This window comes from Solanum lycopersicum, chromosome 7, assembly GCF_036512215.1.
Source record: "Solanum lycopersicum chromosome 7, SLM_r2.1".
In the NCBI taxonomy this organism is placed as follows: Eukaryota; Viridiplantae; Streptophyta; class Magnoliopsida; order Solanales; family Solanaceae; genus Solanum; species Solanum lycopersicum.
The window spans coordinates 58520029-58538912 of NC_090806.1; the positions used below are offsets into that span (position 1 = coordinate 58520029).

General features: G+C 35.2%; 2 protein-coding genes across 3 annotated transcripts in view; one reads left to right on the forward strand and one right to left on the reverse strand.

Moving 5' to 3' along the window:
• Positions 1 to 5930: 5930 nt before the first annotated feature.
• LOC101262327 (organic cation/carnitine transporter 7) lies at positions 5931 to 11876 on the forward strand. Its single transcript, XM_010325657.4, has 5 exons — positions 5931 to 6518; positions 6687 to 6924; positions 9795 to 10284; positions 10394 to 10596; positions 11468 to 11876. Exons 1-5 carry the CDS (start codon positions 6226 to 6228, stop codon positions 11690 to 11692), a joined length of 1449 nt encoding a protein of 482 aa, XP_010323959.1. The 5' UTR covers positions 5931 to 6225; the 3' UTR covers positions 11693 to 11876.
• A 376-nt stretch (positions 11877 to 12252) lies between these two features.
• Positions 12253 to 18884, reverse strand: part of LOC101252412 (uncharacterized) — a 36709-nt gene continuing 30077 nt past the window's right edge. For both annotated transcript variants that reach the window (XM_010325656.4, XM_026032018.2), the window contains 6 exons: positions 16267 to 16456; positions 14658 to 14757; positions 13809 to 13977; positions 13296 to 13378; positions 13011 to 13087; positions 12253 to 12781 (listed from right to left, as the gene is read on the reverse strand). In XM_010325656.4, coding sequence (XP_010323958.1) covers positions 12610 to 12781; positions 13011 to 13087; positions 13296 to 13378; positions 13809 to 13977; positions 14658 to 14757; positions 16267 to 16456 — 791 coding nt within the window. In that variant the 3' untranslated portion in view covers positions 12253 to 12609. The remainder of the gene's footprint in view (positions 12782 to 13010; positions 13088 to 13295; positions 13379 to 13808; positions 13978 to 14657; positions 14758 to 16266; positions 16457 to 18884) is intronic.

Genomic DNA, 18884 nt, shown 5'->3' on the forward strand with positions numbered 1-18884 from the left:
TTTAATTATACAAATATTAACTATGTGAATATTAGTTACTAACAAGTGTTATTCAGTTATGTAGATATTACAATACATTAACTATTAATTATTGAATATTAAACTTGTTCTAATTATTAACATATATTATTTATAAAATAGTAATACATGCTAATAAAATGTGGAATATATTGAATGATATATAATGCTAATATTTGATTAGCATATGCCGTCAAAAAATATACAATCAAATTTATAATATTAAAAAATGTTTATATTTGTATACATAAATAAAAATGGTAAGTATATAAAAAGAAACGAAAATAATTTATATAAAATAGGAAAACAGGAAAGTTTCCAATTTAAAAGAATTAAAAGAAATAAAAATGGTCTATACATATAAAAAGAAATAAAAACAACAAACATACACAAGAAATTAGTAAAGTTTTCAATTAAAAAAATAAAATAAATTAATAGTGTGCATCTGTAATTTTGTTATTTTAGTATATGTATAACTTATATCCACATAACTTATTCCACTTTCTATCATGCATAACCTTATACATGATTCTATATAAGTTATGTTGGTATTAATTATGTAGGAATTAAAAAAATGCAATCAAACACCGTATAAATTAATACATGAGTAACTTTTATACAACATTTAAATTCTTACAAACCAATTAATATGATATAAGTTATGTTGACTTTTATACCTAACACAAAACTTTTAGCAAGTATAGTAAAACTAATACAACTTTTAATACATATATAAAATATCTCCTATATAATAATTAAACGATCCCTCACTAATTCACCCACATATCTTGATTCTTCACCTTCGTATAAAGGCCCGCTATGATACAACTTCAAAACATAATGAATGTAACTTCACTCATATTTATGTGTAAAAACATTAACAATAAATAGGTACAAATCATTAATGGAATACAATTGATTGAAAAAGCACACACATATGTTTACATGATATGAGTTAAATTTCATCTAAGATCGAATTTATATTTAATAGCATAAATTATAACAAAATAAGCATGAAGTTATATTTCAAACAAAAACTGACATCTACATTTTAAATCATAATATAAATTCTAATAAACTCTAAGTATTACACTAACAATTTTTTTCTAAAGAAAAATAATTTTTTATCTTTTATTTTAAAGATTATTCTAAAATAGCCTTTGAACTCGACCACAATTACTTCATTTACTATGACTAGTGTAATGAAATGATTCATTCAGTCAATTTTGGAAATTTTAGTCAATTTATCATTTTTCCCTTCCGTGATTGACCCTCAAATTTCTATGATTGAGTTTTGAAAAATTGATTTTAAACTTTGAGTTAAAAATTGAGAATTTGATAAGTTTTGAATTTGAAAGGTTAAGTTGTTAAGAAAGTGATTTTCGGTGTCACTCGGGGTTCGGATGCTCGAACCAAAATTTTGAGAGTTTGATTGGATTCAGAGAATGATTTTGGGCCTAGATAAGGTCTCGGTTAATTTTTTTAGAGTTCCCTAGCTTGTTTTAGTCTTTTAGGCATTGAGTTAGGTTCTTGTGATTTTCACGAATGTCGCGTTAAGGAACTTCAGATTCGTGTTTTGACAATTTCATTGAGTTTGGAACATTGGGCATTGAGTTAGGTTCTTGTGATTTTCACGAATGTCGCGTTAAGGAACTTCAGATTCGTGATTTGACAATTTCATTGAGTTTGGAACATTGAGCATAACCGATATGCACATGTGATTTGTGTTTATTGGGCACCAAACAAATTTTGAGGGTCCTTTTGATGTTTGGAGAGTTGGCTGTGTTTTCTAGTGCTGCAGGCCTTGCTTTAGTGAAGGTCTTGTCGCTTAAGCAACCTCAGCTTAAGCAACAGACTTGTCTCTAAAGCGACCTTCACTTTAGTGAAGGTCGTTCCCTTTTTCGATGTAGGAGATTTTGGCGGAGTTCGCTCAAGCAAACCTTTGATTGCTTTTGCGAGACTTAAAGAGGGTTTTGACCTGTCATTTTCAGGATTTAAGCCTCATTATTCATTTTTGAGATTAGGAACTCCTGGTGACGATTTTAGAAAGGTTTTCTTCTACTAATGGGTAAACTTCTATAATCCTAAACTCTCATTTTCCTTTGATTATTTATGGGTTTTAAATCAACATATGAGATTTTAATTTGGTGAATATGATGAGGTTTTTTAAGAACTCAGGTTCTTACTTAAAATGGAGTTTTGAATTGATTTTAAGTCCTTTTTTCGAAATTATTTTTCCTAAAGAGTTCTTAAAGCCTTGAGTAATGTTTTCAAGTATTGAATTTTGGATTTAAATCTTCCTTTCGAAATTGAATTTTATGTTGATTGACCCACTTTTAAAGAAATTTGATGTGAGTGTTGTTGTTTTTGAAAATTTATTGTGAATAATGGCTTGTGTATACTGTATATATTGTGTGTGTTTGGAAGTGATTCGGAAAAATGACTCACCTTTTGGAGTGAATATTGACTGATCAAAGACAAGTGATCTCCTAAATCTTGTATTCTAGTAGGATTTGTGTACCTCCTTCGTTGCTTGTGTATTTGGAGTAATGAGGATGAGGTGAGGGTTTTAATTGTCCACTTGATACATCTAAATGAATAAGAAAGGTTAAAATGAAAAAGGCTGAACATGATGATGTGAATTGTCTCACCCTTATTGATTGATTGATAAAATGCTTGTAAGTGTGAATGTGAATTTGAATCGTGTGGATTGTTATCTCTTTCGTGTAGTGTGATATTGCTTGTGTGCATTGTTTGTGAGCACTTTGATAAGACATGTGATGCTCTATGTTACCGAGATCTTTACCGACAAGTGCTATGATGTTGAAGTCCTTGTCGGCGAGTGTTGTGATGTCGAGGTCATTTCCGGGAAGTGTTTATAAATCTAATGAGAAATGATTCTGCCTAATGACTTGATATAAAGCCGATGAAAAATGATTTTAACTAGTGATTTAATATAAAGCCGATGGAAAATGGTTCTAACTAGTGATATTGTGCTGATGAGAAATGATTTCGGCAAGAGATTGATTATTATGACTAGATGAATTTGTTGCTTATGTATGACTTGCTTGTTACTTGAGATTAGGGGTGGCAGGGGGACCGGGATGTCTCACCCCGACCCGCGTCCTGCCCCGCCCCGATTCGAGCCCGTCTCGTCCCCTAGGGTTTAGGGGGTTTAAGGGGTGGGGGATGAGGGGGCCGGTCAGGGGCCGATTCACTTGACCGGTCCCACTCCTGCGTCCCGGTCGATCCGACCCGATTGAACCGGCCGATTCGCGGGATCCTCTCTTCTTTTTTTTTTTTTTAAAATTTTAAAAATTTTTACCGTTTTGATCCGTTGGGGAAACATCTAGTGCCCCCCCCCCCTCCTAACGGATTTTTGCCCCTTTTTGTGTTCCCAAACATCCCCTACCACACCCTACTTTTAAATTTTTTTTTAAACCCTCAGGTTATAATAATTATACTTTAACCCGTTTTTAATATTATAAATAGACTTATCCCCTACTATTTCTTACAAAATCATCTATTCTCATTTCTCTCATCTATTTTCTATATCCTCTCAACTCTCGACTCTCAAGTGTCAATCTTAATTTCTATTCCATTTTAATTCTCATATTATTATAATTCATATATTTAAATTTGAAATTTGAAAATTTCATATTATATCAATAAATATAATTATATTATCTCACATTTGTTATCAAGTATTGGTTGGAGTTTCAAATTACAAGTTACAACAAACCACAAGCTTCAACAACAGTTTAACGTCTGCAATTAATGCAGACGTTTGGTACATTCGTTTCATAAAATTTATATTTTATTTTTCAACAAACCACGAGCTTCAACAAACTGTTGGAAATCAAAGATGCCAATGAAGATTTATTAGGATGGTGGAGTAGGTGAAGCGATGCATTTCCATCTTTGAGCAAAATGGTTCGTGATGTTCTAGCTATTCAAGCTTCATCAGTTGCATCAGAGACTGCTTTCAGTGCGGCAAGGTTTCAAATTGGTGATCATAGACATTCATTGGCGGAAGACAGTTTGGAAACAACAGTTTTATTTAGAGACTGGTGCAATGCTGAAAGAAGGAATAACAATTTGCCAAAGTTAAGTAAAAAACAAGCAAGTTGGAGCAAAACACAAATTGAATGCAATGATGATGAATTAGAGGCACAAGAATTTCTAGCAAGTTTGCCAACACCGGAGGATATCACCATCGATATGATGCGACAATTAGAATTAAATTTTAATGGAGAAAACAAATATTTTTAGATTACATTCGAAAACTAATTGAAACAGAACCCTTCCTAGAAGGTGGCTGCGTAAAATTAGTTACTCATCTAATATCTGTAACAAATATTAGTTTTACGTATGAGAACTTATTGAAATAGAACCCTTCCTAGAAGGTGGCTGCGTAGATTAATTACTCCACTAATATTTGTTCATTGTAACTTCTAAGTTTTATTGAATAAATTTGAAGGTTTTAACTTTTGTTCAAGTTTTTTTTATACAATTATTGTTTTGCATTTTAATTTTAATATATACAATTAAATATATACTTAAGTACTAAACTAACTTTAAATACTTAATTTAAAGTTTACAATTTACATTACTTTAAAATATTTTAAATTACAAATTTAAACTTCTCAAATTTGAAATTTAAAACTTTAAAGTTGAAACTTGAAATTTGAAACATAAATCTTGAAATTTTAAAATTGAAACTTTAAATTTGAAAATTTATGTTGATATTTGAAAATCAAAAATTAAATTTAAAATTTATTAGCTAAAGACGTATAATTTCAATACAAATATATAAGAATTTTTTTAAAAAAAGTCCCCCTTTGATCCCGTATATATAGTTGGACAGGATGGGACCTATTTTTGTCCCCCTAATCCCGATCCCGTATCAAATCCCCTCTCCCCGTCCCCCGTCCCCCGTCCCCCGTCCCGTCCCGTCCCCCGTCCCCCAGTCCCCTTCCCCATCCCCTTGCCAGCCCTACTTGAGATTGATGTGCTTGTTGTGTGTGACCGAACTACTTGACATTGAAGTTAACTTACTTGATTCGACTGATTGTTGTTTATGACTATTGAATTGTGGATATTGGGTCTTGTGAGCAATGTATAATAAAATTGCTAGGTTGGGTTGATTTATGTGCAGGTTGCAGTTTGAGAAGGTTCGATTGGAGTGTAAGAGGTATTGAATTTATAGCTAGATTTATTAGGTTGTTTTCTAAGTACCATTTTGTTGGTATTCACCCCTTGCTTTTATAATTGTGCAGGTTTTGAGCCCAGACCTTTGTAATCTTATTCTTCTCGTAACATTTGAAGTTTGTTACTTGTCATTACGATGGACCCTCTTTTCCTTTTATCATGTTTTGTTCTACGTGAGAAGTAAAGACATTTATCTTTTGAATTCTATATTTTTCATTAGTATATTTTATATGTCCCTGAAATTTTGATCATAATTTTAAGTATCTCAATATAATATGCCATCACTTTTTATTGAGGTTTTAACCAAAGTAAGTCATTATATAAAGTCATTCACAAAAATAATATGTTTTTCTAAAATTTTACAAAACTAGTATAAACGTATTTCACAGTAACGTTTTAGGATATATTTTATTTTTTAAAAGTCGATGGCGTCAGATTGATATACGTTACTCACAGTAACATTTTACTCCTAAAACGTTACTCACAGTAACGTTTTAGGAGTAAAACGATACTGAAAATAACGTTTTAAAAGTAAAACGTTACTTACAGTAACGTATATCAACCTAATGCTGTTAGTTTTTTAAAAATAAAATATACTCTAAAACGTGAAATACATTTATAGTAATTTTGTAAAATTTTAGAAAAATATATTACTTTGATAAATTATTTTATATAATGACTTAGTTTGGTTAAAAAATCGCATGCTCTATTTTCACGGACCAAAGTGGCCAAAACTTTGAACCAACGACAAGTCTTTATCACCCACAAGTTGTTACCACACTATGTTGATCAGATTTCTCCTTCTCTGATTTGAACAGAAAGAGACGTGAGGAAGAGAAGATTAATGTGATAAAGGAGGTGAGAAAAAGTATAATTGTGTTTATTTCAGCTCACATGGAGGCAAGATCCTAAATTTATGAAGAAAACCCATATTTTACCTGTTAATTTGCTTCAAATCATCGATCTATTCATTGACCCGAAATTGACGGGCTGGAGATGGCACCGCAACAGCAGCAGGTGGAGGAGGAAGATGAACATGTGTACACACTGGACGAAGCTCTTACAGCTCTGGGTTTTGGCAAATTCCAGTATTTGGTGTTGTGTTATGCGGGTCTTGGATCAATGGTGGATGCTGTTGAAGTTATGATTCTTTCTTTTATTGGACCAGCTGTTAAGTCTCAATGGGGGCTTTCTTCTACACAAGAAACTCTTATTACTACTGTTGTGTTTGCTGGCATGCTTATTGGAGCTTACTTTTGGGGAATTCTTGCTGACAACTATGGAAGACGGCAAGCCTATTTAACCTTTTTTAATATTTATTGAAAAAGTTTATGTTTGTGTTTTTCTTTTTAGATTGGGTGAATTGTGAATGATCATATTTGAGTCTGTAGATTGCTTAATTGTTGTTTGGTTTAAGTTGTCATGGATGATTATACACTTTCATTTTCCATCACCAGGAAAAGTCTTCTGATTGTGGCAATAGTGACAACCGTATCTGCATTTCTGAGTTCCTTTTCTCCAAACTATATATCACTGCTCATTCTTCGTATGCTGGTTGGAACCGGTCTGGGTGGTGGGCCTGTATATGGATCTTGGTTTCTAGAATTCGTGCCTTCTCGAAATAGGGGCATGTGGATGGTTATCTATTCAACTTTTTGGACAGTTGGAACAATACTTGAGGCTTTATTGGCTATGGTACATCCTTTGCTTGTGTATTTTACCTTACAAAAAAAAAAAAAAAGTGGAAGCTGGTACGTCCTTTAGCTGTTCTTATGTACTGGCTTTCTATTGTGAAATCGTTCTCCTCTTATGGGGATTTTAACAAGATATAATTTGTAAATAAAATAAGAATTAGAAGACACTGTAACTTGTGTTTTTCTATATCTAATTCTTGTCCATTACATGCTACTATGTTGGACTATATACATACAGATTGACATGCAGAGGAGTCCTTTTGGCTGCTTGATAATTGTGTTCTACAAGGATTGTATATATACCAATCCTTCCAGCTCTCTTACACGTACATGTTAATTGTTAGGTTTAGACTAGAGAATCGCTAATTAACCTGGTTGTCGTACATCCCCTCTCAAGCTGGTGGTGGGATGAGCAGTAACACCAAGCTTGGCCCGAAGTAGCTGAAACGATGTTTGGGCAGTGGTTTGGTGAAAAAATGTTGGCAATGTGCTGATGCAACTGAACAAACTTGATCACCATAGCTCCCTAGATAACTTTCTCGCGGATAAAATGGTAATCAAGCTCGACATGCTTCATACGAGTGTGCAACACTGGATTAGCTGATACATGCAAGGCACTAATGCTGTATGTGAACAACATGGGGGGTTGAGGCAGGGAAATGCCAATGTCTCACAATAAGTAACTGATCCAAGTTAAGTCGGCAGCTAAAGAGACCAACGAGCGATATTCAGCTTTGGCACTTGACTTGGCTACACTGTGTTGCTTCTTTGATTACCAGAGAAAACACAAATGCCAGTAGTAGAGTGCCTAATGATGGGACAACCAGCCCAATCTGCATCAGAGAAGCCGACCAAGTTAAGAGAGGATTGAGCAGAAATGCGCAGGCTTAGGTGTGAAGTTCCAACAATGTAGCGAAGTAAGATGCTGCTTAAATGGCAAAACAAGTTCACTGCATGAATGGGAAAACAAGTTCACTGCATGAATGGCAAAACAAGTTCACTGCATGGGAGATTTCTGGTCGAGTCAATGTTTGGCACAGAAGTGCATCAACAATGCTGTAATATTCGTAGGGATCAACTGGGGTACCACCCAAGCCATGAAGCTGATGCTTTTTTTAGGGGAGTGGGATGAGCCCGAGCAGCTGGAATATTTTGTGCGTTGAAGTATGGAAGTAGCATACTTTGCTGACTAAGAAAAAGGCCATCCTTGTCATGATGAACTGCACGCCGAGGGAAAAAATCAGGGGCCCCAAGTCTTTCATAGCAAAATGTGATTCTAGCTTGCAAATAAGAGCAGACAACATGAAGGAGTTACTCCCATAAAAAATAATGGCGTTCGTGTAGAGGAGGAGCAAGATTAGTGAAAATATGCTTTGCTGCAAAAGAAGACAAGATGTAATAGATACAAGCTGAACTTGTGCTCAGATGAGCTTCAATTAGGATGGAATAGCAGGTCTTAGGACCCATCTTGTTACTTTCCGCTATATATATGTACAGACCTCCAAAATGACTACAGGCCTATCATCTGTATGTGGCAGATCCTTCATGTATAGACAATGTCTTAGATTAAGATGTCTCAGTAACGACTCTCAAATGTATGTAGGAAAACGTTTATACGTGAATAAGATCCAATTTGTGCATAATAAAGTGAATATTAAACTTCTCCAAAGTATAAAGTGGAATAAACATCTCTCTTTTTAATCAGTGAAATAGGAATAGGATGATCGTGTGACTCATCTAATACTCTGTGGAAGTCAATAGAAGCTAAACAGAGAATAACAGGAAAAAGGAACAATCTCGAGTCACAAAAGTCTGATTTCTTTCCACTGTTAATTTTCATCTTCTTCTAAATATGAATAATTGACAGTACGCCTTTGCGGTGCCTCATTGATACTTAACCATTAATATCCATGTGTCAAGTAAGATTTAAGAGATTTTGGAACCAAGGTATAAGCACATTCTGAATGGAACTCTTTGCTTTCAAAGACTATCCATATAAAACAATAACTTGTCAATACCTGATTGCATTTTTTTGAAGGGTTTGCTTAAACAAATGAGATATACACACTTTTTTTTTTTTTTTTGAGAAAGGTAACATTGATATACACACATTTATATATACATGGTACATGCATTTCACTTCTTTCATCTTTGATTTATTTGAAGTATTTTCTATTAACGGTTCTACTTATATCTGTAATTTCAGTTCTTCTTTGAGAGTGCGGCCAATAACCGTGATTCATTGGTGATAGATAGGTGTTTAGTCCTATTGAGACAACAGAACAATTTAACTAGAAGTTTTGGAGTTCTCTAAAAACTTCTAGTTAAATTGTTCTATTGTCTCAATAGGACTAAACACCTATGTGTCACCAATGAACTATTGGCTTCATCGTCTATACCCCTAAAGAAAAGGCAGGTCTCAAATCCCAAATAGAACTTAATTCAAAGAAACAACATGGGGAGGGAGGGAGGGGGGGGGGGTTAGAAAAGTTTCACCCCAGAAAACATAGAACAATTCTCCTAAATTGGTCTGACTGCCCTAGAATTCGAGGAGCTGAACCAGAACATAGACGACTGTAAGTGCATAGAAGGTGATGAACCAGATAAGCTGTGCTTGGTCACTTGCTCCCACACATTTTGTGGTTATGTAGTCTTCAGTAGAGAATGATTAGGTTATAACTAAGAATTGTCTTACTTGATTATTATCACTTCATCGGATATCATTTTCTGTAGTTTTTTATTGTTGACAGTTTGTAGTGCTCCCAAACAGTTAGTAATTAATGAAAAAAATGAAAACAAAGAAGAGTCTATATCTTACTATATTTGTAATATTTGAAAAACTTAGTGCAACTTGCTTGGTATTTCTTGCAGATTATCATGCCAAGACTAGGTTGGAGATGGTTATTGGCTTTATCGTCTATACCATCATTTGCAGCTTTTCTCTTGTACATTTTTACTGTAGAGTCTCCTAGATATCTATGTGCCGAAGGTAGAATAACTGATGCACATGATATTTTGAGGAAAATAGCTGTTGTTAATCAGACAAAACTTCCCCCTGGGATGCTTGTTTCTGATCAAGTGATAGAGCTGGATGAGGAACAGAAATTGCTTAGGCCGAGAGCCAACAAAATCTTCAATTTTAAGACAGGATTGTCTTCATCCCTGATGCTTTTATCCCCACAATTACTACGAATTACCCTCCTCATGTGGGTGGTTTATTTTGGAAATTCATTTGCCTATTATGGCATTATATTGCTGACATCACAGTTTAGTGCTGGGGAAAATAGATGCTTCTCAGTTGCTTTGCATGTGAAAAATGATTCAAGCCTCTATACAGACGTGTTCATCACTAGCCTTGCTGGTACTTTTTCTTTCATTTTCTTGTGTCAAATTGCGATTCAATTATTTCATCTCAGCTCCCATTAGACTTAATTACAATTTGTAAATCTAAGTTATTCTTTGTCTTCCAGAGCTTCCTGGGCTTCTTATTTCAGCTGTAGTGGTGGAGAAAGTTGGTCGGAAATATTCAATGGCACTGATGTATATCTTCGGGTCCCTATTCCTTTTTCCGCTTGTTGTACCTCAGAATGAGGCATTAACAACAGCATTGCTATTTGGAGCTCGTATCTGGTTCATAGGGACCTTCACCCTTGCTGGTGTTTATTGTCCAGAGGTGAGTGTCACTCTTTACCTTCTATCTTTCTTAGCTTCATTGTTCTGACTTGTTCAATGTCTTGACATGTCAACTTATTTTGATCCCTACCAGTCTAAACTTGATAGATAGATATTCCTTGTGTTTCATGTATTCAATTGAACAGAGAATTTTGAACTTCTACCTTTCACATATTAAAAGTTTGACTTTGTAAGAGTTTTTTTTTTCCACTGGAACTGTGTTTTATTTGTTTGACGTGGCAAACAACATTTATGTTCATTACTGGGAATCTCAAACTGTTTACTGGATGAATCTTTATGCGCATCGACTTTTTTTTTATGGGTGTATTGACTTGCAAACCGAATTGATTTTAGGACATTAGGGCTGGCTCCCTTGTTTATTGAAGCTGTTGCACGTATTTTACAGATACTTGATTGTATTAGCATAGAGTTCTAAAGAGAAGACTGAACATGGTTACTAAAGCTGATCAGTTTTAGCAATTTTGTCACAATTTAAGAACCATTTGCCTTTTTATATATAAATAAACTATCAATATCATAGTGGATCTTCTTCAGGTAAATACATTGAGTTTTCAGGTTGTAATGAGGAATAAACGTAGATTAGTCCAATTTCCAAGCTCTTTTAGCTTTGAGGTTCTCTTGGCCTGTTCTACCTGTTCTTCTTTGATGGCTGAGGAACCTTTGGTAGGGTGAGAGGATCAAGCTACTCCTGTCATAGCCTTGTTTGAAGTATGAATATAAAGGTTTTAAACATTTAATCTGACATTTTAGTAAATTCCCATCTAAAGTTGTAGATTGGAACAAACTCTTCAGACAAATGACAGAATTTTATGTTAGGAGGCCTAAGTGTCATTTTGATCTATTTTCTGCAGATTTATCCAACCTCAGTTAGATCAACTGGTTGTGGAGTTGCAAGTGCTGTGGGGAGAATTGCAGGGATGGTCTCTCCTATAGTTGCAGTGCAATTGGTTAGAGGTTGCCACCAGATGGCTGCAATCATTTTATTTGAAGTGGTTGTTATTTTATCAGCAATTAGTGTTCTGCTCTTTCCAGTTGAGACCAAGGGGCGTGAGCTTGTTGATCATGTCTCTGTATAGGAAATCGTATACCAATTACTATGTTATGTTAATGTGTTCTCCACATTGGAGGGAAATCTATTGAAGACACAGCTCTCTAAGTCATGTTGGTACTATTTACAGTATCATGTTCCAACCTCAAATTTCGTTAATCATGTAAGATGTTATCTTATCAATGTATAGAAGTTAAATCTGTTTAGTATTATTAGTTGGAAAAACAAATATCCAAACAAGGAAAGCTACGGTTACTTATCGTAGACTCAATATCTTTGAACCTTCTTTTTCTATCACTGGGAACTGAAAAAAAATCTAGATTAGCTATGGCTGAAATAACATTATCAAATGGGAACAATAAACGTTCAAGAGAGACGTGTAAGACTGAATCCGGAGAGTTCAATCCATGTACTCTAACAATTTAAGAAATTATCAAATAGGACATAGGAAAAAGTGGACACTGATAAACTGCATTAACTAGTTAATTTTACCCAAAAGCAAAGAATGGTGAGTATTTTCCTCCAGTTACATTAAGGGCTCTTCTTAGGAGCCAACATGGACTGCATCAGGCAGCCTTTGCTATCATCTTAAATGGAGTAAAGTTCACATTGCTATTGTAAATTGTAACCAATGATATCATTTGTTGAGATGTACACAGTATTAAGGCATGCACTGAGCACAATTACAATAGTTACTAACAAGAAAAAATAAGACTTGATGATCCCGAGCAAAATCTCAGCTGTAATAATACTGGGAGGTGAAAATTTACAAAGCAAAGACACTATGATTTTGACCTAGCTATTCTACCTATCTTGCCTATGCTTTCTAGTCCAGTGTTGCGTAAGACAGCTCTATTGGCTCAACAGAGTTCCCCAGCAGGGGAAATCATGCTTGAGGAAACTAAGTTTAACACGCATTTTCAAGGCATGCCAACCACGAAACTCTCAGTTGATCTTGGGCTTGGCTCTTCTAGGCTTTAGCACAAACCAAAGAACGAAGAAAACAACGAGGAAAGCAGGTATTGTTGTCATGTCAAACTCGACCTTAACTTCTCTTCGACGGGTGCAATGTACTGGATGGAGACTTGCTAGAGTTGTATCGACATAATTTACAAACCTGCATAGGAGGAGACTTTTAGCAAACAAATTTATTAAACACATGTTACAGTGAAATGGGAAGAACTTTTGGATGCCAAATGGAAGTTGCTTAACACTTCTAAATGCAGTGAAAGACCGTATTCTATTATCTCAAATTGGTTGCACATGTAAAAGTGCAACACCAACAATAAGGGTGTCTAGTGATGATTTTCACAATATCAGCAACATAACAAATGTCAGATGCTAACCCTTTTGATGCATCCTCTAAGGTATAGAGAAGTCTCAAGGCATCCAGATAACGCAGTTCCCCACTGACAGTTGAAATCTGCGAGGGACCCATAACATGGAATAAATTGGTCAGGAAATGTTTCATGCAGATCAATTAGATTGAAATAAGAAACAAATCATTCTATCAAGCTTAAAATGATAATGCACCAAGCGTTATTTATCTGGAAAAAAGATAGTGTAACAAGTGTTTGGCAAAAATATTTGTGTACTTATTTAAGGATTGGTGAAAACTGTAAAGAACTTACTCTTCTCCACAAGCTAACAACATAGTTGTATTTGTTCACCAACTCGCGCTCGTGGGTTTTAAAGAGCTTAAAAGTCTGTTCTGCTGTTCCAGATTAAGGATCCACGGAGAAAATCTGATAACAGCCCAATTACCAAACTTATATGAAAAAACATCAGCAACTAATGAAGAAAGTATGAAACTAGTGGTCCACTATCCAGACCAACAAAAAAGAAGCGCTAAAATCTATTAACCCAAAGGACCTATTGACCAACTGGAAATTTTAGACAGACATTTCCATATTCAAATATTGAGATAAGTCCCATGTCATGAGACGGCTAATACCAAAGAAGTATTCGCAATGACAGTCAGCATTCAAACAGAGAAATAAATCTTTTATGCACTCTGCTGAAGACAACTTGCAAAACCTTCTCAGGAAATATATTCAATTAGACAACTCACAAAAGTGACAAATTGTGCAATCAAAACAATCTTTTACTTGTAGTTATGAAAGTAGAACATTCATAAAGGATACATGTCCGCTCCATAACAAGGCGATGAATAGCCGAATTGACCAATTGAACAGACTCTTCAAGTGCTGTCAATACATAGCTTCGAGCAACAGTGTCTGAATGGAATTTGGAGATATGCCAGCCTTGGGAAGTGATGGATAGAGGATTGCATCCAACTGACCAGATCCAGTCCTGTTTAAAGTGTAATGAGACGAACAGAGGTGACTTGGAGAAACCAGACTTAAATTACCAGCGTTTTATCTCAATGTAACACGTTAAACCAGACACATGTTATCACTTCTGTCTCAAGGAAAAGCATCAAGTACAGTAACACATACAAGAGTATGAAGTATTCTCTTATTATTTTTATTGCATTTTTATTAATACATTCTTTGGAAGGGGTACCTGGAAATGACACAGAAATATTAATTTAATGGAAGTCACATATAAGCTTCAACAGAATCACAAGTAGAAGAAAGCATTCACTAAAATCTATTGGTCTCTCACAAGAATGAAACAAATTAAGAAAATAATTAGAAACATAAAAGTATGACAAACTTCTTAGATCTTAAAAGTTGGGTTCCAAGGAGGCAAAGAGAAAAAAATTTCTCTTGAATAGTGTTCTTGTTTATGGAGAGCTTATCCTACCTCACTACCAAAAGAAATAATTTGTCAAGCAAGAAGAAAAAAATTGCAGAGGAGAAGTGCATGAGACGCTCAAGAAGTTAGCAAGCCCTCAGAAGAAGTTAATTACATGCAAGAAATTAGAAACTTTCAGGTTACAAGTCTATAGACACCTAACCTAAATAAGTTACAAGTCTCTATTGTCAGAGTGAGATCATTGTAAGATTCACATTCATGTCTTCCAATACCTCAATTGCAGTTTCATGGGCTTGACTATAAACAAGATGAAGGGGAAGCATTCCTGCTAGATGTTCTGACACGGCAGCCAAAGCAGCTTTAACAGGCTTCCTGTATAACAGATGAGAAAGCAAATGCCAGATCAGCATTGTCCATTTCCACAATATCTTAAAAAACCATCAAATCCCACTCAAAATAGAGTTCTTTTGAGATGAGAATTCAGGTAAGCTAAAGAAAGAACAACAAACCTGAAATCACATGGAGGTAAGTTGTCTCAAATTCAAAAGATCAACTGTATCTCTAAATCAACCCGGAATTAACTAAGAACACAATACAAGGAAAGGAATCCATACATGTGAAACCATTGAGTATTAAGAGTTTATTGTTGTTGTATGCCTATATTAGGTCTAGTATTTTCCACGAGCCTTTTATGTCTAACTAAAGACCGTATGTTAGTGTCAAGATAAGTGTGAGAGTCAGGAAATGTAGTCTTAGAGAATACCTTGTTTGCTTTAAAAGAAATTTTTCTACTAATGTTGGAATGAAATTGACCTGAATGAAGAGGAATTGATGGAGAGGATATATATAGCCGACCCAAGTAGTTAGGTGGAATCGATCTATTGAGATCAAAGATGAGCTGATTATAGTAATACGAGTGTCATGAGTAATGCTTCAGTCTTGACATGTGATAAGAGAAAATATGCATGATGCATTGCACAAGATTACTAAAGATAAAAGAGTTACAGAGAGAAACTCCTGCAACAATTCAACCCCCCACCCCCCACCCCCAACCACCAAAAAAAGGAACTTTAACATAGCTGGAGTCTTATTAGAAGTACTTTATTTTCTACCTCCCAATTTCAAAATAAAGAAAATGTACCCGCATTAAGCAGGTACCGGCGTATAGTGAGAACCCAGTCTATAGCTTCTTTTTTTTTAGAAGGTAGAACCCAGTCTGTAGCTTAACTTAGTTATCTGTCGCATGCCTTCTCTCCCATTACCTTAAATTTCAATCAGAAGATCTCATCAGAAATAGCAACTTTTAACCTTGTGAAGTTTAGTCATAGTCGGTCATTTGTGTTTGCTCGGACTAAAGACCGTACATAATAAAGTTCATCTCTAGTCGGTATGTGAAATCCTTTATGAAGTAGAATGGGTCAGGGAATCAAGAATAAAACCATGCTTATGCTTAATTTTCTTAAACAAGAATGCTTTATCACGAAGCCATGCAATTCTACCTTCTCATGTAATCCCTAAGGGCTCAAGGAGTAGTGCTCTAGAGCTATTATTATTTTTTTCCTCTTTTCATCAAAATTATCACTTTCACCTTCCATATTTTGCATGCTTGCTAGGCCATCACCACTCAGATCTTTCCACCAACAAATTTCCTTATCATTTTCAGCCCATAATATGTGCTTAGTTTCAAGTGAGGAACTACAGAACATCTCTAGAAGCCCACTAGCTTATTTTCTGTAAAAAAAACTAGCAAAATATAAGCCTACAGCATCTAAAAGTAAAAGCTTTTACAAATTCTTAAAGGTAAATGAATAAAAAAGAAAATGTATGTAATAAGTTGCAATATTTAATCCAAACTCATCTTAAAAGCATTAAAATAATAACCTTAAATCCCACAGGAGAGACCGCCCATTACACTGCAAATGACTCTCCCATGATGGCTCTTCTGACTGCACCACAATGACCATATCGGAAAGCGCTTTGGCTTGATAATGCTTGTCAACTAACAAGGGATCACTATGAATAAACCAAAAGATAGGGACTTCAAGGGTAGATCTGCTATGTGCATGTGAACCTGCAGTATGAAGGAAATCAAAGCACTATAATTTGCAAAACACAAGCCCTAACCAGCTTAAAACCCAAAAGAAGAGAGGGCGGAGAGGATTGCAGACATGAATGAGCATTTAAAGGCTCTTGAACCATCACATAAAACAAATAACAAGATTATATAATTGTTCTTAAGCCTCGTTTGCAGCTACTGAAGGTCTAATCAAGTCTTAATCCTTTAGATCTAAGTCAACCATTATGTGTGTGTGTTTTTAGATTTGAATCTTAATCATTAAGTGCTTTTGTACTTTTTCTTTTACAACCACTTAACGGATCTGAATATAGTTGAATAGTTGAGATCTATAATAAAAAATTAATATCACTAGATGCTATGCTTCATATATTCTGTAAAGATGGCATTTCACCGCTACTTCATCCATTTTCATTGTTAATCATCATGATTGTCCACCTTTATCAACTACCACTGCCCCCAATCATCACAATAAACTGACACTGCCACTAGCCACCATTACAATGATCACCACCCACCACTATATCATAACAACCACCAATCACTATTGACAATCACCACCATCAACCACCATTATTTGTCGTCTCCACAACCATAAGCTACAATAATGATCCACCACAATTATCAGCCGCCCCCACCATTAACTACTATTTTCAATCACCATCACCATATAATGACTTAAAGAATTGGGCTTTGCCCATTTAAAACAACTAACCAATTAAAATACCAACCTCAAGCCATTAAACAACTTAAGTCCTAAGTTAAAAACCACCTCCATAATGATTTTAAATAGTAATCGAGAGAGAGAGAGAGAGAGCGAGAGAGAGAGAGAGAGAAAAGGCTGCAGCTTTTGAAAAAAGGAGAAGAAGCAGTCAACAAATAAAACTGTTTGGTCTTCTTAAAGCAGACCCCCGTAACCACTATTGAACTTATTTTGGACTATGTCTGCTCTTAAGTTATTAGTAAATTCTCGTACAGAAGCAGACCCCTTCTTTTGGTGTAATTTTTTGCCCAGCATCTTCTTATGCCTTCTAATGAAATCTTTGGACTTCATCCAAAAAAAAAAAAAGAAGTAGCACTGCTGGTTTCAAACCAAGCTGTCCAACAGCAGTGATTTTCAGAAGGGAAAAAAAGAGAGGAAAGGAGATATACAGAAGAGAGAAGGGGGGAAATGAAGAGGATAGCAGAGACAATCAGAATTGAGGACACCCAACCACTTCTCTCCATTCTTGACTTTTACAAGTTCGGTCTTTCCTTTTTGAGATTGCTTTTACAAATTCTTGACATACATATTCACCATGAATTCATCCTCTGGTTAGGAGAAGTAGTATTAACAACTGGGATTTTTTAGGATTAAATAAAATCTGAAATTTTCTTTTAAGAGTTCCAACTTTGGGAAGACAACCTAAAAGCTGAATTTGGTATCAAAATTAGGGGATAATAACTTTCTTGTAAATTCAAAGTTCCACATCATAACCTGTTAATAAAGATTGAAGATATCATGTTCTTAAGCTAAAAATTTAGGTTGAAACAGTAATGGTGGTGGTGGTGGTCTTTAAATAAATCATGAGTTTTTGGGATAAATAAGATCTAAATATTATGTCGTGAATTTAGATTATTGGAATTTTGCAACATAATTATTGGAAGCAAGGTTTCAGCTATTTCAGCGGAAGTACAGTCAATTTTCAACTATAGCATGTTTTTTATTTGTATTTTGCATTGAAATGATTAATCCAAAAGTTCATTTTTCTCATGGACAAGCGAGAATATGATTAAATATTTGAAATGTACTAAATCACTTTTACCATGAGTTTACATACTAATTACTCTTGAATTTGTGCCTTGGAATGTTAGGGGGCTAAATTGTGGCATAAAAAGGAGGCTAATCAGAAACATTCTACATACATGGAAAACTGATGACTGATGTAGTGCCTCCCCGGAAAACAAAGCTAACGGGGAGGCTATTACAAAGATACTATAGGAAGTTTGCACATTCCAGTTGCGGAAGATACTCATTTATCTGCAGAGGACCAAGTGGGTGAGGCCAGGGAACATAAAAGGATAGTTAAACTGCTGGAACAAGGATGGCAATGCAGTCAAAAAGGAAAGAAGATGGCCCCCAAGGCGTAGCTTGAGTGGCAAAAGGTGGAGGATTTGTGGCTTAGGTCGCAGGTTCAAGCCACACCATGCAAAGCGAGGTACGGTATTTAAGTGGAGAAGGGTAGAGGGGCTGGCCCATAATCCACCGAGTTTAGAAGGCTGTGATTGGTCCAAAGGGCGGGTCACAGACGGTTTTTTCGGTTATCAAAAAAAAGGAAGAAAGATGGAAGATCCCTACATGCATTTGTAGACAATGTTGAAAGAAAGGATAGGAGATGTTTTGAAGACAAGCCGGAGCAACTTGCAGGAGTTCTAAAAAAATTGT